Source organism: Desmodus rotundus, chromosome 11 (assembly GCF_022682495.2).
Source record: "Desmodus rotundus isolate HL8 chromosome 11, HLdesRot8A.1, whole genome shotgun sequence".
Lineage (NCBI taxonomy): Eukaryota > Metazoa > Chordata > Mammalia > Chiroptera > Phyllostomidae > Desmodus > Desmodus rotundus.
Window position 1 is genome coordinate 90,391,599 of NC_071397.1, and position 23,669 is coordinate 90,415,267.

At 44.3% G+C, this 23,669-nt stretch overlaps 1 protein-coding gene across 4 annotated transcripts in view; it reads left to right on the forward strand.

Annotated features, from left to right (window-relative positions):
* SASH1 (SAM and SH3 domain containing 1) overlaps positions 1-23,669 on the forward strand; it is a 290,842-nt gene that overhangs the window by 152,575 nt on the left and 114,598 nt on the right. For all 4 annotated transcript variants that reach the window (XM_045188885.2, XM_053913928.2, XM_024551948.4 and 1 more), the window contains one exon: positions 14,972-15,100. In XM_045188885.2, the coding sequence (XP_045044820.2) occupies positions 14,972-15,100 (129 nt within the window). Of the gene's footprint in view, positions 1-14,971; positions 15,101-23,669 lie in introns of those variants that run through there.

Consider the following 23,669-nt stretch of genomic DNA (forward strand, 5'->3'; position numbering starts at 1 on the left):
TGTCATGTGCCCCCTACTGGGGACCTGACCCGCAACCCAGGCATGTGCCCTGACTGGGAATCAAACTGGTGACCCTTTGGTTCACAGGCCCATGCTCAGTCCACTGAGCTACACCAGCCAGGGCCAATAAAAATTTTTAAAAAGAAGCCACCTGTATTTTGCCGTGTATAATGTGCTACTGTGTATAATAATGTGCATCCACATTTTGGACCCAACTTTCAGGAAAAATAAATTTTGCATTTTGATTTTTTAGTTATTTATTTATTTATGTTTACTTTGTTTTTTTGTATTATAAAGGAATTTTAGCATTTATTTTTGAACATATGTATATCATTATTGCTTTCTCGAGTTAACACTTCTAAGGCATTAGCATAAATAAAAGAATTAAAAACATTTATATAGATACAGAAGTAGTACTACCCACGTGTAATGCACATCCTCATTTTTCCCTCAGAAGTTTGGGGGGGAAAGTGCGCGTTGTACACGGTAAAATACGGTAAGTCATGAAATGTGCTTGAGGAGCGTTAGGTGTGTGATGAAGGGATGTTTTTGGGTCACGTGGAGTTTTTCCGGGCAGTGGGCAAACTGGTTTCTCCCTGACTTTGGAAAGAAACTACCTGATTGGTGTCGCATGATTGAAAGGCCCTAAATAGCATCCAGGAAATAGGGGACAAACAGGTTTCCCTTCAGCTCATGGCTGCTCATTCCCGGAAAGGGAATATGCGTGTTTCTGTGGCCACAGCATCGCTCTAGAATTTGCTCTTACAACACCCAAACCAGTGGCATCCAGTGTGGCTTCCCGCTGGTCCCCCTGATGGCAGTTGAGTGCGGAGCACTCAGCCAGGTAAGTTTCCAGTGCAGTCAGTGCCTTTTCATGTGTCTGCCTTTGTTTCAAAAACACTTAACTTGCTTTTCTTCTCTGGATGTGAGAACAATGTGAGACTTCACTGACCTTAAGTCCATTGCACCAAGGAACTTTCCCTTTAATTTTCTTGGTGCAAGAAACTTACGTTAGATTCCAACAAGATCTGTGGCCCTCAACATACTAAAAATTATCAGTTCTGTCTGTGAAGAAACCTCAAACCGGGTTCCCTTCCCCTCTCCCTCCCCCTGCCCTGCCTGCCACCCCTCTGCACTGACCCCGTCGCTGCCCCAGGTTGCTTTCCCTTTTGAAACAGGTTAGGCTGTCTCCTGACTCAGAGGAGTTGCATGTGTTGGTTCTTCTGCCTGGAAACATTCCTCACCTTCTTGCCCAGTTCTTCATTTGTCATTTCTAATGATGTATTTTGTGTTTGAATGTCTTGCTCACTGGTCTGAATTAGTGATGGGAGGTTTGTGGAGACAGGGACTGAGACTGTAAGAACTCACCATTATATGTGAAAATGCCGGGTTAGCGGACAGTATGTCATTGCCTAGCAGCCGGATTAGTGTTATGGCGCCCTCAGGAAGGGGAGAGATCCGCTCTACTGACTTCCATTTATTCCTCATTCATTTCATCGTCCTTCGTTTATGCATTGATAGGTAGTTTTCAGGGAATTGCTCAGTGTCAGGCATTTTGTGATGGTGTTAGGTGCTCAGCTTGCAAGAATGAGTAAGACCCAGCTCCAGCCTTCAAGGACTTTAAAGTTTCCTGGGTTCAACAACTGTGTAAATATGTAAAAGTCACTTCTTAAAAATGTCTTAAAGTAGAAAATTTGAAACACTGCAAAAGTAGTAGAGAATATTTTCAAGAACCCCCATATCCCAACACCACGGTTATCAGTCATGGTCAGTCCTGTTTCATCTATACCTGCCCGCTCCTCTTCCCTCCCCTCATGGCACTGAAGCAAGTTGAAGACATCAGGTCATTCATTTGTGTGGGGAATGTATGTCTAACATTGATGTTGCGGGAAGATTAGGTGCCACACAGAGTCCATTGTGAAGGATGGGCTGCTGTCTGCAGGTCAGTAGGATGAAATGGGTGTTCCGGGCAAAAGAAACAGTACGGGGGGAGTGGGGGTGCTGTACGCTCGCTGCACATAATAGCTTGATTTCCCCAAAACTGGTGCAAAACTGGAGAGGTGGAGCCATGGTAGAGTCTAGAAAGGCTACCAGAGTTAAGATGAAAAGGCTTCTGTGTTGCAGGCAACAGACCGACTTTGTCAAATCTTCCCTGGGAGACATTTACAGTTTCCAAGATTTATATTTTGAAAGTAACAGTGGGCATGGGGTATAGAGCGGGTTGTAAATGGCATGGGATGGGAGAAAGGGGGGGAATAGGTGGGAAGCGTTGTCAGTGGCTTGAAACACTGCTAGGATTAGGATGGACAGTGTTCTGAGACATTTGAGCCATTGAGAAGTACTGGAGAAGAAATGTTAAAAGAACACGGACATAGTAATGACACATTATAGTAAGTCAGACTTACCTCTTACTTTGGGGATGAGTGAGTGACCCCTGAGAGTCTGGCATGATTGAAACTGGTTGACGGTAATCTCTGGAATACTGGAATCCAGAATAAAAGTTTGGTGGGGATGGAGAGTTCAGACTGAACGTCTGGGAAGAGTAGGCACATGCATTTGTATGCAGCTAAGGAGGTACAGAAAGAGTTTTGAGAATTGTCAAAAGTGCAAGGTCTGGGCATCCAACTTTTCCAGTACTGGACATGTGATCAGCATCCTCAGGTTTGTAAGTCATGTGCATTTTTATTACTCACACTGTTTAAGTATATTACCTGCCAGTTCTTAAAAATGCAGGGTTTTGGCAATGTCACCAAGAAAGAGTTCAGTCAGCGCTAGTTCTGTAACTGAATAGTTACAAGCGTGATGCCTGTTGTCAGTTTTGATCACGACCTCAGCAACTTCACATCGCTTTCAGCAGTCGCCCTGCTCTCAGGAGTGGTCCGAGGAGATCAGCCAGAGTCCTTCCATCTGACTCCATGCATTATCACTCCGCCCGACTCTGCTCAAGCCGTGGTAGAATATAATTTCTGTAAGACACAGTAAACTCAAGTTGTACAAGTTTTACTGCCATAACCAGGAATTTCGGGATTGTTCTGAGATTAGTGTATTCATTTCCAAATGTCTGAGAATATTATGGATCGCTTTTTCCCCAGTCACATCTTTATTGGTCAGATGTTTGGGAATGACCATGCACTCATGATCATGTGCCAAAGTCAGAGAAAGTGCAGTGTGTGACTCATACTCGTCAAAATCGCTGAATCGGGTCTGAAATTGTGACTTCATTCCCACCCAGCTAGCTCACTCTGCTGTTCCTTCCAAATCTGTGACTCTATTAAGCTCAGGGCATTTTAGAAAACAGTTATGATTTCAAACTGAAATTGCCATCTGCTAAATCCACATGTCCATTTCGAGTGTGAATTTGGACTTGAACTTTTTAGAACAAGTTGTCAGTGTTCCAGTCTTTACCCTGGATTTTCAAGCTCTGAGGGTTGCTGTAAAATGTTCTTTGGAGCCATTGATAGCCCAGCCAATTGGATCTTCCAGAGCCTTTACTTCCAAAAAGAACTTACACTAAGCACACAGTTTAGTAAGTCCCTTCAACAAGTTTTTATGACTTAACCCCATGACTGCATTAACATAAGCTACAGAGCATACTTTGCTTTTCTGTCCAGTAATAATAAGCATTCATGTTTCCTGATTTTACACGGTATACATAGCACCTAGCTCAGCATTTGGAGTGTCCTGTGTGTTCGGTATGTATTATTTTTTTATTAATGTAATATGCCAGTAGGCGGTGATGATTGAAGGGCATACTTTTGTAGCCTCGATCACTTGCTCCATCTTACCTGCCAATCAGTGTGCGTGAGAGATGCCAGTGTGTACCTCCCTCGCCGAGGTCCGTTTCATTCCATGTATTGTAGCGACTCCTCTCCAGGGCAGTATACTGAGTTTGTTCATATTTAGGCCAAGCTTTTCAAATTCCTTCAATTTTGGTAATAAACATTTTCGATTAAAAAAAAATTGCAACCTTTTCATAGCCTAGGATGAAGCAGGCTACACTGGGCCTGTGGGAGGAAGACAAGAAGGAAAAAATGCTTCTGCTGTGACTTTAAATCCATCCAAACACTGATGTTTCCCCAAGAGAATAGGGAGCACAGGAAGAGGGAAATTCAGGGCGAGCCTTGGGGGTGGCATCTGCATTTAGGGGTGACTGTGGACAGGGGTTGTGAGAGTTCCAAGGAGAAGCAGGGGCAGGGACTTTAGCTGAGACTCCAAGGTGGGAGGACCCCAGAGTGCTGCCTGGGGGACAGACTCTGTCAGTGACTTTTCAACGTTTCACAGGTTTGCTGGAAGATAATTTTCCATCGGGTGATCAGGTATAATTAGTTATACACGTGCATACCTGGAACATATATTGTAGGCAACAGTACAGTTGGACCCTGACGGATGATGGTTCCACTTAACGATTTTTCAACTTCACGGTGGTGCAAAAGTGATGCGCATTCAGAGACACTGCGCTTAGAGTTTTGAGTTTCGATCTTTCCTGGACTAGCGATATGTGGTTTGATGCTCTCGTGAGGCCGGGCAGCGGCTGGGAGCCACAGCTTCCCATCAGCCTCACGGCTACAGCTGATACTCTACGGTGCGCTGTGTTGCCAGTGTTTTTGGACGTTGTGTTTTGTGTTTTTGCATCCCATCATGTCTGCAGAATGTTCATCTGTGTCCTGCTTCTAGTGAGAAGAAAGAGGCAGGCAGTTGTTCTAAAATGAAACTCAAGATAATTGCCCAACTAACTGTAGGCTAATGTAAACATTCTGAGCGTGTTGTAGGTAGGCCAGGCTAAGCTGTGACGTTGGTAGATTACATGTATTCAGTGCATCTTTTCCTTTTTTAAAAAAATTTATATTTTATTGGTTATGCTACTATAGTTGTCCCAGTTTTTCTGCCTTTGCCCCCCTCTACCCAGCCCCTTCCACTCCCTCAGGCACTCTCCCCACCATTGTTCATGTCAGTGGGTCTTGCGTATATGTCCTTTGGCTACTCTGTTTCCTGTGCTGTATTTTACACCCCCATGGCTATTCTGTAACTACCAATTTGTACCTCCTAAACCCTTCACCTTTTTCACCCATCCTCCTGACCCCCTCCCTTACGGCAACCATCAAAATGTTCTCTGTCTATAATTCTGTTTCTGTTCTGCTTGTTTGTTGTTTTTTAGATTCAGTTGTTAGATATCCGTGGATTGCCATTTTATTGTTCATATTTTTGATCATATTCTTTTTTCTTTAAGATTTTACTTATTTACTTTTAGAGAGAGGGGAAGGGAGGGAGAAAGAAAGGGAGAGAAACATCAATGTGTGGTTGCCTTTTGTATGCCCCCAACTGGGGACCCAGCCCGCAACCCAGGCATGTTCCCTGACTGGGAATTGAACCAGTGACCTTTTGGTTTGCAGGCTGGTGCTCAATCCACTGAGCCACACCTACCAGGGCCGATCATCTTATTTTTCTTATATAAGTCCCTTTTTGGTTCCGGTCAGAAAAATTACAGTGTAGATCTTGTGTATCTGAGAGATACTTTCATTACTGTATATGCCGAAATGCAAAATCATTAAAAACAATACAGATTTGCATTTATTGTATTTCTATAACAAAATACATGATTTTTATTTATTTTCGGTTACAGTGTAGAAATTAAAGAAATATAAAACCAGAATAAAAATTTTTCTTTTCAAATAACAGAAACATGAATATTGCTAAAAAATACAACCAAACTGTCTTTAACATTAATTAATAAAAATTTTCAACAGTTGGCTTTGCAAACCTTTGTAATAGTCATTGCAAACAAGATTGCTATGTTCAAGGCATAAATGCTTTTCACAACACTTGTAAAAATATTTTGATAAGGGGTATCTCAGGTACAATTTACTGTTGGATATCACACACCCTTACAAAACGCGTGTTATAACCAAACTGACAGCTTAAACGTTACGGCTTAACATTAGTCACGTACAAACATGCAGCTAGTCATGACCTTGAAACTATGCGTCCAATATATGTAACAATCTTTAAGAAAACTGTTTGTATCTCTTAGATCATCTGTGACCTCCGCAGGGTTAACATTTCATATGATACTGGCTTGGCTTGGTGATGATGAACTCTTTCAGCTTTTTCTTGTCTGGGAAGCTCTTTAGCTGCCCTTCCATTCTAAATGATAGCTTTACTGGGTAGAGTGATCTAGGTAGTAATTCCGTGCTTTTCATGCCAATCGCTTCTAGCCTGCAAAGTTTCTGTTGAGAAATAAGCTAATAGTCTTTTGGGGGCTCCCTTCTAGGTAACTAACTCTTCTCTTGCTGCTTTTAAGATTCTCTCTTTGTCTTTAAACTTTGGCATTTTAATTATGATGTGTCTTGCTGTGGGCATTTTTTGGGTTCATCTTGTTTGGGACTCTCTGTTCTGGATTTGTATGACTGCTCCTCACCAAGTTAGGGAAGTTTTTTTTCAGTATTTTTTCACATAGGTTTCCAATTTCTTGCTCACTCTCTTCTTCCAGCGTCCCTATGATGCAAAGGTTGGCATGCTTGAAGTTGTCTCAGAGGCTTCTTACGCTATCCTCACTGTTTGGATTCTTTTCTCTTCTTGCTGTTTTGATTGGTTGTTCTCAGTTGTTATATGCCAAATCGCTGATTTGATTCTTGGCTTCATCCATTCTATTGTTGATTCCCTGTAAATTATTCTTTATTTTAGTTAGTGTATCCTTTGTTTCTGACTGGATTTTTGTCATGCTGTTGAGATCCTCACTAAGTTCCTCGAGCATCCTTACAACCAGGGATTTGAACTCTGCATCTACTAGCTTGCTTGTCTCCATTTTGTTTAGTTTTAATTTTTTCTGGAGTTTTGTTCTGTTCTTTTATTTAGTCCATGTTTCTTTATCTCCTCATTTTGGCTGCCTTCCTGTGTTTGTTTCTTTGTATTAGGTAGAGCTGCTACATCTCCCAGGCTTGGTAGAGTGGCCTGATGTAGTATGTATACTGTAGGGTCCAGTAGCACAGTCTGCCCTATCGCCCAAGCTGAGTACTCCAGGTGTGCCCACTGTGTGGGCTGTGTACACCCTTCTGTTGTAGTTGCATCTTGATTGCTGTTGGCACATCCAAGGCCACCCTCCACCTGTGTTCCATCCAGGGTCACAGCACTGGCTACAAAGCGATCGGCAGACGGCTGCTACTTGTGCTGGGCTTGGAGGAACCGGGAGAGGCCAAGCTGTGAACCAAGGCTGATGGCTGCTAGTGCCCAGCCTGGGGCAGTTTAGGAAGAGGTACGGGGCTAGCTGAAGCCAGATCCAGCTTGTCTGAGAGAATTTAGGAATATCTGAAGCATGGGCCAAGGCAAGCCATTCATTCATATGCAAAGGCCACTGTAAACCGCTTGGGTGCGCCGGAAAGTTGGGTGAGGCAGGGCTACAGGGAATCACCAGGGTGGGGCAAAGAGTGCCATGCCAGGTTGATGGAGTCTCAGATATGGAGCCTGCGTGCCAGCTCTGTGTCTCTGTTTGGGGAGGGCTCAGAAAGGAACAGTGGCTTTTGTCAGCACTTCTGTTTGGGAGAAAGCTGCCCCCCCCCCCTCAGTTCTTGCCCTGATGCCAGGCAGTTCGGTTCCTCCTCATATGTCTCAGGTGCCTTTCACTCTGCTGCCCCCACACTGGAGCTCAGAGGGAGTGAGTCTGAGTAAGTCTATGCACGGGCCCTTGAAGAGGATCTGCCAGGGGGTCCAGCAGTTTCTGTCTTCCACAGCCTCAGTGTCCACTGGTTTTTGTAGCCAGGAGTTATGGGGACTTCTCTTCCTGGCCCTGGAGCCCTGGGCAGGGCGGCTTTGACCCTTGGCTCCTGAGATACCCCTCCTGATTTTTATCCACCACACGAGGGTGCGGGACCAGCCTGTTTCACATCTCTACCCCTCCTGCCCAGTCTCAGTGTGGTTTCTTCTGTAATTCCGTAGTTGTAGGTCTTCCATTCAGCTTGATTTCTGATGGTTCTGAATGGTGGTGGTTCTACCATTTAGTTGTAATTTTGATGAGGTTGTGTGAGGAGGTGAGACTTGTTTACCTACACTGCCACCTTAACCGGAAGTCCTCGGTGCATTTTTGACTTAAGTTTCTAAACTTACAATGGGTTTATTGAAACATAACCCCCATAACATAAATAGAGCATCTGTACCTTTTCTTTTGGGGATATACACCACTAACAATTTCTGTTCCGTTCATGCTGTTCTATGCTGTTCTTAAATGTCTAAATTCGGACTCTGGTGGCTTAGTCTTGCATCAGCCTATAAGCCAGAAATGAATCAGCGGTGGCCTTATAGTGTAGACTCTGAAGTTGCTGGACAGGGCCCGGCATTGTGGCGGCTCCTGCATGGTGTCACTGATCTGCCAGCTCCCCTTCATCTTCAAGGGAGTCCTGAGCCCTGCGTGCGTGGTCTGGCGGGAGGAGCTCATGTGTTTTCTTCTGGGTCGCTCATACCACCAAGGTAGCAGCTGATGAGAAACCGATGTGAATTCCATTTGTCCTTATGGTCCCAGTGTTCTCATGGGTTCCGTTTTGTTCATGCTTTTCCACGTCCATCTTGTTACAACTGTGAGCCTGGCCAACCCACAGTGACTTTTTACTCAATACTAGACATAGAGGCGCAGCCTGTACAGACTGCTTCCCCAGCTGCTGATTACCCATAGCAGTGGTGCTGCTCTGACCTGACCTTGACCTGTATAATCCTAATGAGTTATGATCAGCAGGGTGAATACCACTGCAAACAATCAGCAGTTGCTTGTCTGTTTGAGAATACAAAAAAACTTAGACCTTTTTAGTTATACTTGTGTTTTATCTCATTTAAAATGCCTGTGTTTGTGTGTATTTTTAAATAGTTGTACCAGTTGTAAGTAAACATAGTTTACATTAATAAATGCTTATAGTTGTAAGTAGATACAATCTATTCTTAAATAATGGTACTATATTGAGAGTCCCTACTCCAAATGTTTCTGGTATTTTTTCCCCAGACCTATGAAGACCACTGTCTTAGAAGCAGTTGCTGAGGGAGTGCTGGGAAGGAGGGAGTGGTCAGTATTGCCTGCTGTGAGACCCTCCCTGCCTCTGGAATGGGTTTCAGTTAACTGGAGACCAGGGATGCATGTGGGGGGGCGTGGGCACCAAGATCATATTTGCCAAAGCGATCATTAAACATAGGCTTTGGCAAGTTCTGGGTGTTTTTGGAGAGAAGGGAGCGGACAGTGTGAATTCAGCTGCCCTCCATCCACCTACCAGGTGGGTGTGCCCCCAGGGCCCTCCGTCACTATGGCTATGACCTAATGTGTGCCTTTAGAATATGTTTTTGGTTGTTATGTGTAAAAAACTCTTTCTCTGAGACAAGCTGTATTCCAGCTCAAACCATCTGCAGAAATGCTGTGAGTGATATGAAAAATATTTGAGGTAAATTATTATATATTCAGTGACTTTCTTCAGAATGATGTGGCAAGAGTTTATCACCTCAAAATCTTTAAACGAGCTAATTAAAAATGAAAACATACTGTGAAGTTGGTCAAGAAATCAGTTAAGTTTCACTGTCTTGTGTGTAGTGATTTCTTTTAGTGGACTTAGCTTGTAGGAGACTTAAATATTTATTTGTCTCTATCCCTGTCCAAAACAAAACTAAGCAATGTAAAGATCACATACAATTTACGTTACATCAAATATATCCTGTATGTACTATTATCATGGACAGAAAAGGTAAATAAGTCAGTCAAGAGTCTGTTCTCTTTCTCCCTCTCAACTTTGGGCATTCAGAGCAACACACTGAATTTGCCCTTGAGGCTATGTTGTATACCTACTTAGAATAGCAGGACCACAAGTTGGTTTGCATTCATTTGCATATAATCTGCATACAGCAGTACATATTACATTGTGTCTCCTGGTGTCTTCAGAGATTTTTTTTTTCTTTTTTCCCACGTAAGCCTGTGAAGATACTCTAAACCAAAAATGACATCTGGGGAAAGAAGAAACAAGAATAACAAAAGTGATCACATAAATGGTTCTGTTTCCTTAGTGCTTTTAGTTTTCACATTTAACAGAGACAGAAGTCCACTGGGATGTACATATTAGAAACATTGTTAAATCAGTTGTTGAGAGAACAGTGTTTCTTTTCTCCTTAATTGTAACAGCAAACCTTGCCCTCCCCCCGCCTGCCCAGTCTGAATTGTTTGGTACAATCCCCCTTACCTCTATTTTTACGCTGGTGTGTGAAAGATGGGTGTTTGGTGTAGACATGCACTGTGGCTTCGTGGGAAGATTGCACAGGTTTGTCTTCCAGTGAGCTGACACTGGTTGTGGGGCCCTAGACTTAAGGCACATCTGTACCAGTGAACTGGATGGCCATATGGCAAGATACTGTGACCTGGTTCCGCAATAAGAAAAAGGAAGAAAACTTGAATTTGCATGTCTCTCTCTCTCTCTCTCTCTAAGACAGGGATGGAAGAATTCTTGTAAAATGATAACGTGACACAAAGTTTCACAATTTACTTTCAAAAAGTTATTTTGAGGAAATAAAGTTTTCCCGTTCCTAAACTTGATCTTGCATTGCTTCAGTTTCTAGTGCGTGAGAACCAGAGAAGAAGCCGAACAAATTAGGCAAGTAATAAACTCCAGAGCAGAAAATGTGAGAGGAAAATAAGGTCCAAAAGGAGTTTGTTTCAGTGTTTTAATAATTGTATTTATAATAACAAATTAGAGACGGTTTAAAGTTACTATAGTTAGAAGTTTATTTTGTAACATCCACACCTCCAGATATTAGCATTGTAGGGTGTTGAGTCACACATGAACTTCACAATCCAAAAAGAAAGATGTATACTAGGTGTGGTGCTATGAAGTACAGCTGCATTATTTAAATTCCCTACAGACTAATGTTGCAGACATTTTTCGTAGAAGTCAATATTTTTACTGAAGGGTCTGTACTATCTCAAGTAAGAACATGTTAGGCGGAAATGATGCAAAGGTTTTCAGATAGTCCCAAAGAAGCATGGATGGGAGGGGCTCCTTTTGATGGCAGGCAAGACCTACTTTTTATTTTTATTTATTTTTATTTTTTAAAAGATTTTATTTATTTTTGGAGTGGAAAGAAGGGAGAAAGAGAGGAAAGAAACATCAATGTGCGGTTGCCTCTTGTGCGCCCCCTACTGGGGACCTGGCCCGAAACCCAGGCATGTGCCCTGACTGGGAAGCAAACCAGTGACCCTTTAGTTTGCAGGCCAGCACTCAATCCACTGAGCTCCACCAGCCCAGGGCAAGATCTACTTTTAAAAGACATACTTCTAATAATTCCTTTGCCCTTCTTGGCATTTAAATCATCAAGACGGATAGAAGTGCTAATTTTGGGGACTTAATGCACATCTGGAAAGCAATTTGGGGAAACATAGAGGCAGCTGAGCCACCCTGTTCTAAATTGCCATTTGCTGAGCACCAGGTGTGGAGTGAATGTTGCAGCATAAGGCAGGGTGTAAGACGTTTGCTGTCTTTGGCCTGAGTTAGTTGAACAGCTGCTTTCTTCCTCATGAGCAGCGGATACATTTTTGAGGTCCCTGATTACTAGAAAATTTCCAGTGATTGGGAGTGAGGGCTGGGGAATTAAACCTTTTCACTAGTATGAGAAAAAGTTTGATTGAGAGCTTGGAAACTCTGGAACTGAAGTGAACAGTTGGTTTTGAAGGTGTTGCTAGGATATATGAGAAAAGAGAAACAGGGAAAAAAGTAAGTGGAACAAAGCTATATAAAGAATTGTTGAAAAATTTTTTGGAGTGGCCTTGATTTAGCTGAGAAAACAGTGGGTTGTGATAAGTTGTGCAGTTCATTAAAAGGCTGGTTATTTTTGTGAGAAGCAGGCATTCAAGATTTTTGCCCTGGCTTGGACACTGCTGCTCTTGGTGCCTCTGTCAATGAGAGACGGAGGTAGGTAGGTAGATGTATGTTAATTTCCACTACGAACAGATAATACATCTGACAAGTTTACTCAGGCACTCAGGTATTAAAAGATGTGGATTTCGTATTTGGTCAAAGGTGGCAAGTATGTTTCATTTCCTGAATGGATGAAGACAGAAGTTTCTGGATGAGAATTACATCCTGTTTTCAAGAGACCAAGATCACGACCACTCTAGAGAGCCCAGCATCTTCCATGGGCCCTAGTTGTTGTGGAGAGTAGCGGGATCCGGGCAAAAACTCATAAAAGTGGCTTTTCAGATGAAGTGGTTGAATGACCTGCCCCCTCCACCTTCTGACACCCCCCACACTGAGCCTCCTTGGTCTTTCTCAGTCTGTGCTGGGGGAGGGAGCTAAGAAAACATGAGGCTCTGGGAGAACAGGCGGGATGGTGAGGGCTTTGTTGCTACGGAGTGTAAGCAAACATGGTAGGTTAACAGAAGGCAGAGACCCAGACTGAAGGTAGCCCAGTTCCCTGTGTCCTCGGGCCATCCAGGTGCGTCCTCTCTGGCCTTGCACCCTTGCCTCAGTGGGCGCCTGTCTCTCATAGTCCCGGCTGGTGGTTGGAACACAAGCTTCCGCAGGAGTAGCTCTGGTGCCCTCCTTCTTTTCCAAAGATTTATCCAGTATTTTCAAATGGTGCTGGGGCTTAGGTGCATGGGCTTGGCAAGGGTCTACTCTAGGGGGAAGCCACCACCTTGGGGGCTTCTTGGTCCTCCCAGTCTGCAGACCTCAGCTCCTTCCTCAACCCAGCTGGATTTGGGGAGGGAGGTGAAGGGCCCTGAGGGCCGGGCTGGTAAGCTCGGGGTTTATTTTGTAGGATGGATGATGGAGGTGGCAGGGATTATCCTGAGCAAAGAGAGAAAGATCCAATCAGATGTATGTTTAGCAAGGTCACTTTGGCCAGGTCCATGGCAGATTAGGCAAAGTGTGGCAGGAGACAGGAAAACCTGTGGGAGGTTGTGGATGTTTGTTCAGTGGCCCATGTGGCATTTGCTGTTGAGTTGAGGCGAGTTGGGACAAACCTTAGGGTCATAATTTGATTTATCATGCTATATTTCAGCAGCCTCCACTTAAGACATTCTGGCCTGGCTCCCTCTTTCTCAAGAGTGACTCCTTCCTGGCATTTTCCTTATTGAAGCCAGTTGAGCAAAAGGCTGGCTCAGTGCAGATTCCATCCTGACTGATGCTGTTTCTTCATTTACTCGCCAGTAAAAATGTGAAGAGCAGGGTGGCTCCCGCCTCCCCAGCACTTTCTGTCCAACCTGCCACCTCAGACACCTAGGGAGTGGTTTTGCCCAGACGCGTTCAGGTACCTCACTGGTCTTGTAAGAGCCCTTTGCGCCCTGAGCCCTACCCTGGGGACTTGGAGGGAATTACTGTGTTTTTCAGACTATAAGATATACCTAAGTTTTAGAGGAGGAAAATAGGGGGAAAAACCCCCTGCTCCCCCACTGCCCACCCCCCCCCCAAGCAAGCCAGGTAAGCTACATTTGGACTATAAGACTCACCCCCATTCTACTCACTCCCCCAAATTTGCGGGGGGAGTGTGTCTTCTAGTCCAAAAAATAGGGAAGCTCAAATGTAGAAGATTTTACTGGTAGGAATGGAAGAATATTTTCTAAGAAATCACTGCTTTCTGTTTCTGTTTTCTGCACTTGGTTCTGTAAAATCAGTGAATGTGGAAGTGGGTCAGCGGCCAGTCCTGACCGGGGCCTGATGAGGTCTTCAGCACAAAGGCGGTTGGAGAACTCGTAGCTCCCCATTTTGATTGTGTCTTTGGTGTGCTTTTCAGTATGAGACATGTTTTGCTCTGAGTGCTGGGCTAACATTAGTTGTGTGAGAAGGCTAGCCCAGGGGTGTGTAAAATAGAAAGTGTGTGTGTGCACCTTTCAGGTTGTCTAAAAGTTGTATGCTTGGTTGTCTTGGCAGGGTCATTTACTCATACTAGAGAAACGACGTGTTGGGAGGTGCAAAGGGGCAGGGGAGATGTTCCCCTGAAGGAGGGAAGGAAGGAGGGAAGGAGGGAAGGAAGGACCAGAAGAAATGGCCTAACTCACAAATGGATGCAGCATCTCTGTCGTCCTGTATGTATGCGTTTGGACATGTGTTTAGCAATCAGCTCCCCTAAAGGAAGGCTCTAGTCTGAAACGTCTGCAGTGAACATTATCAGCCCGATACGTTTTGTGCACTAAGTGTGTGCCAGGCGGACTCTGAGGGGCTGAGTTCTGAGTGTTCTGTGTGGTCTCATTTCTTGGCACTGTGACGTAGGTGCTGTGACTGTTCTGCTGTTGCCAAGGTCAGGAACGAGCCTGAGGTCGCCGACCCCGAAGTGGCACTAGTGGGCTGTGAACTCAGGAGTGTGGGCTCCAGAGCAGCTTGCAGGCACTTTCGTCAGTAAAGAGACAGATGTGACCCCTTATGTATTTAGGTGAATTTGTAATGTGTACTTTTGCGTCCATGCTTGGGATGACTCCACTTTTCTGAGGGTCTCGTGGGAGAGGCTGGTTCAGGGATGTCTCAGATGCAGCATTCCCAGTGGTCTCAGGTTCCATTCAGAACTCCTGGGAGTGGTGTCCTGGAATCTGGACTTAACAGAAGCTTTGCAGAAGGTTCTCCTGTTGCCGTGGGCCTGACTGGGCTCTAGGGAGCCCTGTGCTGACACAGTGCCTTGGCCGAAGGGACTTCCCTGGGGCTGTCCTAATCCTGCTAACCAGGCAGAGGTGTGAGTTAACTGTGGCTCTGGTACCATAGAGTCCCAGGCTGGAGGCCCTGCCCTCCTGGGGCTGTCACTCAGCTTCTTGGAGCTACTCTTTGTCCATGTATGCAGAGAGGATGTAGGGCTGTCCTGAGTATTGGGAGGTGTCACACGTGAAGCTTAACCTGGCACATGTTCATCACTTAATACATATCAGCTATTACCGTACGCGCTGCAGAGAGGGAGGAGACACAGTGTGAGGCGTGTGCAGGTGGACTGACTGCCTTTATTCTTTTCCCGTTTCTTCCTCCCACCCTCCTCTCCTCAGGATGGCTCCCTGGGCAACATCGATGACCTGGCGCAGCAGTATGCAGATTATTACAATACCTATTTCTCCGACGTGTGCGAGAGGATGGAGGAGCTGCGGAAGCGGCGGGTTTCGCAGGACCTGGATGTGGTGAGTGTGTGGTGCTGGGGCTGTGCTCCTGCCTGGCAGGTGCAGGACAGGTGACCCCTGGCCCCACGCTGGGCCAGCACCCCCTCTTCGGGCCTTCTCACGGTCTTAATTGTGCTCGGAGCATCCAGCTGCAGGCTGCCGAACTCGTCTGGGATAAAAAATTCAGATCCCTTCCACCCAGTTCTGCAGATATCAGACTGAATGAATATTGGCTGGGGCAGACGATGAAAACTTTGTATTCGTTAAAAGACTGGATTTTTTTTTAACTTAAAGGAAAAAGATATCTCAATGTTGGCCAGTATATACAGTACTACCTTTTTATGGACTTTTAAGCCCAAAGGATGTCTAGTTCTTCCCTCCCTCCCTCACTTCCCCTCCTCTTCCTCTTTTCCTCCTCCTCCTAGAAACAAAATAAGATTTAAAGAAGCAAGAAACCACCCTAATCCTCCACCTGGCCTTTACCACTGGTATATAGCAGATCTGTGCTTGGTGGTTTTCTGGGCATTTTACTATCAGCAATATAATTCTTGCTTTTTTCCCTAACATTTTATTATAGTTCTTCTTCATGTCATTAAGACCTCTTTGCAATCACCATTTCTGAGGACAACATTCTCTTCTCTCTCCCAGGTGTATTGAAGTCCCTGTGGCTTATTTGTAAAGATTTTTACATGTGTGAACAGTGGAGCGTTTGAATTTGCACGTGATAAATAGTAACGAAATAGCTTGAGTGTTCTTTGGATAATCTGTATGGGTGCTGGTATTTCCATGTCGTGTTTTTATTGTAAAGCAGCCTACTGAAGCTGCTGCATTATCAGTGAAAACTTGCTACACAGATGATACTTGATTTCATCTTGGTTCTCTGCTTTTCAAATTGTTTTCTTCCCCTGTGGTCACCTTTAGACCATTTCGGGAACAGCAGGCAGAAGATGAGGCTAAATGCTCCATGCCTTCTCGTCCGGACCACCTCCTTTTTGACCATTTTTTATATATTGGGGAACTCTGTAGATCTGTTTTAAAATAGGTCTTTGAACTGTGAACCTTTTTTTAAAGAAGTTTGAGAACTACTGATTCAATTGAATCCTTTTTTAAAAATGTTTTTTTCCTGTAACTCTACTTAGACTAGGAATGAATAAAAACTGTAAGTAACTAACAACAGATAATATTTTTTTTTAAAAAGATTATTTCTTTTTCGAGAGGGGAAGGAAGGGAGAAAGAGGAAGAGAAACATCAGTGTGTGGTTGCCTTTCACATGCCCCCTGCTGGGGACCTGGCCTGCAACCCAGGCATGTGCACTGACTGGGAATCAAACTGGTGACACTTTGGTTCACAGGCCGGCACTCAATCCACTGAGCCACACCAGCCAGGAATGATAATTTTTTAAATTAATAATTCATTTTATATTATAAGGGACCCAACAAGTGGTTTAGACTCCACTGCTGTATATCCTATAAGTGGATGTGGTCCACTTCCACCTGCGTAGGATGTTGGCCTTCTTACGTGCTTGTATTTCTTTTCTTAGCTTGGTCAAGAGTGACGTTACATCATGACTATCAAGTAATTATTGATTCTCTTCGTTTTTTACTCGCTATCTTAGCAGTTGGCAGCGGTGGGAGTTAGTATAATAGAGTCAATTGAAGCTCGAGAAGCCTCAGTTGGGGGCCGCTGGGAGCCTGACAGACACGTGGGCGTCTTTGTTGCCAAGGCCTTCTTTCTTGTAAGTGTGTCTCCTGGCTTGTGCAAAGTGTTGGGTTATTTTATTTCTTTCCGTTACGTGTCAAAAAGACCCCTCTGCTTCGTTAAAATTAACTAGGCTCTCCTGATGGTGGCATAGTTAATGAAAAAGGACTTTCCTTTTGGCAAGATTGCAGCAGAACCAGTTAAATATTGCACTGCATTCTTGAATGTGGCAAGTTTCACTTTGTTTGATAGCCTACTTCGTGGCCTTCTTGGACATTTCACCGTGCAAGGAAATGTTCGCCACAGATTGCTAGGTTATCCTTGATACAGCACTCAGCTGCTCTCCCCAGAATTCTAGCTGGTTAAGAGTTAGGGTTGCCATAATCATCGCGTGGCGTTTGGGAACCTCAGAAGGCAGTTTCTAGGTAGGAAAGGAAGCCTGCCTGGCATTAGGATAAATAACTTCTTCCCATTTAGACAGATGGGCCTAATTTGGTGTGCTCTGTTCCAGAGCTGCAAAAGGCAGTCTGGGGAGGAAAAACACCACATGAGCTTAATTAGTTCTCATCAAAGGTGCAGAATATGGTAATATGGCGGTGGGTAAAATTGATGGGAGCTAATTTGAGCCAGGCTGGGAACTCTGTTCATCCTTCAAACTGTGGTTAGTGGGAAAATCAGATCCCCAGTGAACATATTCAAGTTCTCTTTCTGTGAGATTGAGGCAAGTTGCAGTGGCAAAGGGGAGGTCTCGAGCTGGAGAAGACCAGGTGGGTGCCCTGTGCTTCACACGTCATTCCCAGGGCCCGGGGGCTAGATGCCCACATGAGGTGAGACGGTTGTGAGGTCACTGTTCAGGCCACGAACTCAACCCATTTACGTAAAGCTCCCCCTCGAGGCAGTGAGCTGACCACAGATTGAGTTTGATAGGAACTCAGTTTTCTTAAAAAGATGTAATTTTCAGTCCATGATGCTTCCGTTGCTTGCATCAGGTTGTATCTGTATTTCTGGACTTTTGAGTTCTGCTTTTGGACAAGTAGACACGATTCTTTGCTTGGCTGTTGGAGCAGCGTGGGGTCTGGGGACCTGCAGCTTCATCCTTTCTTTCTGTGCTAGGAAGCAGCCCCATCGAGGCTGAATGTGAGATTTCTCGGAGAAGAAATAATCCACCAAAAGCACTATGAGGAAATGGTAACATTAGGAGCCTAAAACATCTTATAGGGAAAAAAAGTAGCATTAAGTTTGTTTTTTCTGCTGCATAAAAAGTCATTTAGAGGCAGCCTCCAGGACAGAGAGTTTGGGGCGATGGGTTAAATTGGTTTTATGACTTTGTTTTTCTAGGGATTGAAAGACTATCCTTTAGACAAAATAGATACTTAAACATTTGTGTTTTGGCTTTTAAAAAGTCCAAAAATGCATTGTCCTTAAGAGCTAATTACATGTCAACTGGAGCACAAACCAACCAAAAAGACAGCCCGCCCACAGAGATGCTTGACTTAACCCTGAAAAATTGAAGGTTTTGATAATTATGTTAGTGATTAATGTTCTGGACTGGATAGCAAGCTAGTTTTGCATGCCCCGGCTCCTGGCTCCCAACTGGAATCAAGCACTTAACTTGATAAAGCGTCTTTGGGGCCGGTGAGTTTAGATGAAGGCAACAGAGTACAGATGGGTGAAAATTCAACAGTATAAACAGGAATTATGATTTACACTGAGGATCATGGTGAGAGTTTTTATTTAGTACCAAATGGGCCCTAAAGGCACGGTGTGTTTGGACCGCAGCCGTGGCCTCTGCTGCGGATTAGGTCATTAGTGCTTGTGAACAGCAGGGAAGTTGCCCATATTTCCACACATTTGGCACATGCCTGGGCTTCGTGTGTGTTTTTGGCTGGGAGAAGCTGCATTTGGAAACGACAGCAGCTTTTCAAGTCCATAATGGGCCCATCTCTAGTGATGCTAAGTCTGACATCTGTCAAAGGGACACTGTGGCCAGGAAAGGGACACACACGGTGGCCTCTTGTCACTGGCCTTATCAGTGTCCTCGGCATCTTTGAGCGTGACTCTGCCCAAGTTTAAGTGGTTTTTGGTGCGACGTGTCCCTAGCGTAGAAGACCCTCAAGGGACTCTGTTGACGACTGTTGTGGACTCTGTCACACCCTTGTCACGCTGTGTGTGTGGCACCAGGAAATGGCAGTCCAGGCGGAGACCCACCTGGGTCTCTAAGGGCTGGGAATGTAAAGGAAACTACTGTCTGTCAGCACAGTGAGATGTAATACCGGAGCCATCGCTGAGGGTGTCGGAGCAATTTTGGGCTGTAGTTATTGTTTCTTGCAATTTTCAAAATTTAACCTTTCCAGAGACAACCCTGGGCTAAGAGGCATATGAGAGTGGTGCCTGTCGTGACTGGTGGTGATTCTTGGGCTTCTTTAGACACTACCGCTCCCACCCAGGCCCAAGCTGGAGTCCTAGCCTCTGAGCTTATTGCAGTGGCCAGGGGCATGGGAACCACTGGCTGGAAAGCGGCGGGGTGTCCAACAGACTTGTGTTCAAATCCGGTTTTACTTAGCTGGCAAGTTGTGTAACCCCTGTAAGCCTCAGTTTCCCCCTCTATAAATGGCGCTAAATTAGCACAAAGCAGTTCTGAGGAGTAAATGAGGAAACTGTTAAAAAGTACCAGGTGCATCATTGTATGTGACCTATAACTGTTCACTTTTCCTTCTCTCTGTTGCTAGTTCACAAACTCCAAGGGGTCTGTAATTTGTTAATATTTATCAATATTAATTCATTGATATTTATCAATATTAATTAGCTGATAATTGATATCAACTGGCTAATATCAGTTAGTAGTAATTAATATCAATATCTGCTAATATTGATATCAATTAGTTGATGTTAATTAGCTAATATTAATTTAATGTTAATATTTATTCACATGAGTGTACAGGTTTTTTTAGCTTTTATTTTGGGAAATTTCAAACATCTATAAACAGCAAAATATACAAAGCTTCCTGTGCCTCTTACCCAGCTTCAACAGTTACCAGCATTCTGTCATTCTCATTTCATCGTTATCCCTCATGCCCGCTTGATTATTTTTTAAAACTTCCTCTTTTGTGAGGCACAGTTTGCATATTGACATGCACAAGCCTTAGCTATGTGATTGTGTCCAGTGGACACATCCGTGGTGCCCGCACCACAGTGCACAGAGCTCGCCCTGCAGAGCGCCCTCCCGGCCCCTTGAGGGCGTGGTCTGATCCTGGTTCGAGGGCAGGGATTCTGTTAGTCTCCTAGTCACGTCTGTATTCCACCGTAGAGAACAATGTGTGGTACATAATAGGTGCTCCATAAGTACAGATTTGTGTGTCTCAAATTCATTTATGCATGTAATTATTTAAGAATATTTAATGACTATCAAGCCTGTGTCTGACACTTTGCCCTTCTGGAAACACAGATAAAGATGTTTTCTGTATTCACAAAGGGCTCACAATTTAGGGGGGTGAACAGACTGTTAAATGCTTTGCAGGAATACAGAAGAGAACCTCTGACCCAGTTCAGGAAAATCAAAGAAGGCTTCCTGAAGGAGGTGATACCCAGGCCCACTTATAAGATTAGCCTGGTGGGGTAAGAACAGTGCAGAGTAGTTTAAGGCAGAAATCACAGTTTGTGAAAAGGTCAAAAATTGAGAGAAAAATGTAGCTTTTATTGCCCATTGACAGGTTACTGTGGCTGGAATCTAAGGTATAAACGATGTGCTGAAAAAAGTTACATGCTCTTCTTTCTCAGGCCCTTGGGTTATTAATAAAAAAAAAATAGGATGTTTTGATTAATCACTATTCCTAAGACAACACAAAAACAATTGCCATTGTGCAATAGCTGACCCGCTGGGGCGAGGTGAATCTGTGCCTTCCCTCTCTCTCTCTCTCTCTCTCTCTCTCTCTCTCTCTCTCTCTCTCTCTCTCTCTCTCTCTCTCTCTCTCTCTCTCTCTCTCTCTCTCTCTCACACACACACACACACACACTCACACACACACACACACACACACACACACACACACGGTGCAGCCTCTCCGTGGGGTTTTGTTTTACTTTGTGACTGTTCTTTTGTCATTTGCTACAGTTAGCAACACATGTGGAAGACGGGCTTCCTTTACCTTTGAGCTTCTTGAATATTCCAGAAAAGGAGAGCAAGGTCGCCCCCACCTTGGCGCATAGGTGAAAGGTGTTCCTAGGAAATGCTGGCCTGTTGGAGGCCCATAGATGCTCAGGAAGCAAACTCCCCAAATTCTTACTCTCATTATCTACAGGATAGGAATGTGATCTGTGTTGCAAATTGTCCTGTGTTTAAATATTTAATTGCTAAATCCCATTTGTTGCTCTGAAGGGCATTTGTTTCTGTTTCGTTTCATTTGGTCTGAACTGACATTACTCGCTAGCTTTGGGCTACTGTTGATTTGCAGATTGCCATCAGAAACAGTGGGCATTAGCTGGTGAGTCTGAACTACATTCTGCTGTGGGATTCACACTCTTGATGTCAAAATACACTGAGGCATTATGTCTTAAGCCAGATGGTAATGCAGTTCTCCGCTCCGGCTCCTCTCAGACAAAGTCCCGTTTGTAGTCCAGTGTCCAGTCCCAGTTTAGTCAGCATTTTTGCACACTGCCCCGCGTTAACATGGACCTAAACAGATCCCTTGGCTGCCACATTTATCTTGCCATCCCATGCTTCTCATAATTAAGAGGTGTTTTTTTTTTTTTAATTTTACTTATAATCAATTTAGGTATGCTTCTATCCTCTGAAACGTAAAGAGACCTTTAGAGACGGTTCGTAGAATGATGGAAAAGAACTGATTAGATGTGTTATGTGTGATACAGTAGTCTACGAGTTGAGAGGTCTTCATCAGATTTTTCAAATATGGCTCAACAATATCAGCTTCTGTTTCTGTTTTTGCTCCTGAGCATGTAGAAATTACTGACTTACGTGTGTACTTATAAAGCACAATGTTCCTGGGGCATTAAAAACCAAAATAGCTTCCTGTTTAAAATACAAATTCTTGCCAGAAAGGGGAAAAAGTCTGAGCTTTGTAGTGGTTTTCATTTACATACAACAGAGAATTCCTAAATGTTAATCAAATTGACAGTAACTGGGAAGAAAAGCCAAGGAATGAAAGTAAAAGAGGCCTCTTTGAAGGCAGAATCTGGGCGTGGCCGGGGCTTAGGAGGGAAAAGGAGCTCCCTTGTTGTTTGGAATAGGCGCCTCTCAGAGTTGAACGAGGCCCAGGCCAGGTGCCTTTTTGGGAGCCTCGGGATATGAAAACCATGTTACCAAAATGTAATGCCATCTAAATGTTTACAGTTTCACAATTTACTAAACATTGTTGATGTGGAAGATTACAGTGTGATTTATTTGTGCTAATTATGGGCTATTTACATATGTTAATTTGTAGTAGATTTGAGGCCTGTGTGGTCCTGACATGAGACAAAATGAAGGAGTGTGTTGAATGTTTGTTTATTTTCAGGCCCCAAGAATGGGTTTCTGCTGCCGTATGTACAATGTCACTTGACAGTAACATCAAAGGTCCAACCTTGACGCCCTTGGTGAAGTCTGAGTAGCCCAAGTCAGGTGGTCCATCTGTTCTCCAGGGGCCAGCTTGGGCGTGGCTAGGGTTAGGCAGATACAGGCAGGGTACAGACGGGGAGTCACCTGGAGCAGGGCTGTAAGCTCTTGCTGGTAGACACAGCTGCTGTTGGCCCCCTGATCTATGTATACACCCATATTTTATTTACTTACTTATTTACTTACTTATTTATTGCTTGAGGTTGTGTGTATTGATTTGAGAGAGAGAGACATCTATGTGAGAGAGAGAGACATCTATGAGAGAGAGAGACATAGATTGGTTGCCTGCCATACGTGCCCTGAACGGGGATTACACTCGCAATCTAGGTTTGTGACCTTAGTGGTAATTGAACTCACAACCTTTCGTTGTAGGTAACGATGCTGCAGCCAACTGAGCCCCCTTGCCAGGGCTGTCGGCCCATATTTTAGACACTCCTGACTCCATATTTTAGATGTATCTTTCAGCACAGCTCCTGTGCACTGAAATGACTAAGGACTCAAAGAATTGAGCCCCAGAACACACAATGTATTGATTGTGTCCACCTTTCTCCGTCCACCTTTGGTTACTAGATCAGTATACCCTTTTCAGAGGTGTGTTTTGATTTGGGGCTGCCTTTTTGTTCAATTTGGAGGTTTTGAGAATTTTATTTTAAATGGAAGAAAGCAAGATGGTAAAATAGTGAGCTGCTTTGTTTGATAGAGTTCGTTCAGTTGTTGTTATTCTGGGTTTCCCACCATTCTGTATCTGGCAGGGCACAAATTTACTCACTTGGTGACTGGACAGGACATCTCAGTAACCCCCGAGCACGGCCATTGTCTTTCCTTTCATGTTTCACTGTATTTAGTACTCGGGGTGGAACATCAGGACCTGCCCCCATCCTGTCAACCTGTGTGTTACTCGGAGGCTCCATTCCTCAGCTTCAGCAGTGGTGTCAGAGGTCTGTTCAGGCGTAAACCAGCTTCTCCATCTCCAGTTATTCTGAAGCTTGTACCTAAGTCCTTGTGAGACTTTCTTCAATTACTTAGAACATGAAGATGTTTGAAATTTTCGCCACAGCAGTGCCATCCATCTCATGGGCCCCAGCAGACGCTGATGGAATTTAATCAAACATAAATCACGGGCAAGTCCAAACCAGATTGGAAGCACGTCATGAATATTCGAGAACATCTGGATATGTTTGTGGGAGTGTGTGCTATTATTTTGAACGCGTGCGGCAGCGAAGGCGTGACTTCTTACCAAAGATGCCAAGAGGAAGACAGATTTCCAGCTGCGATTTCAAAGGG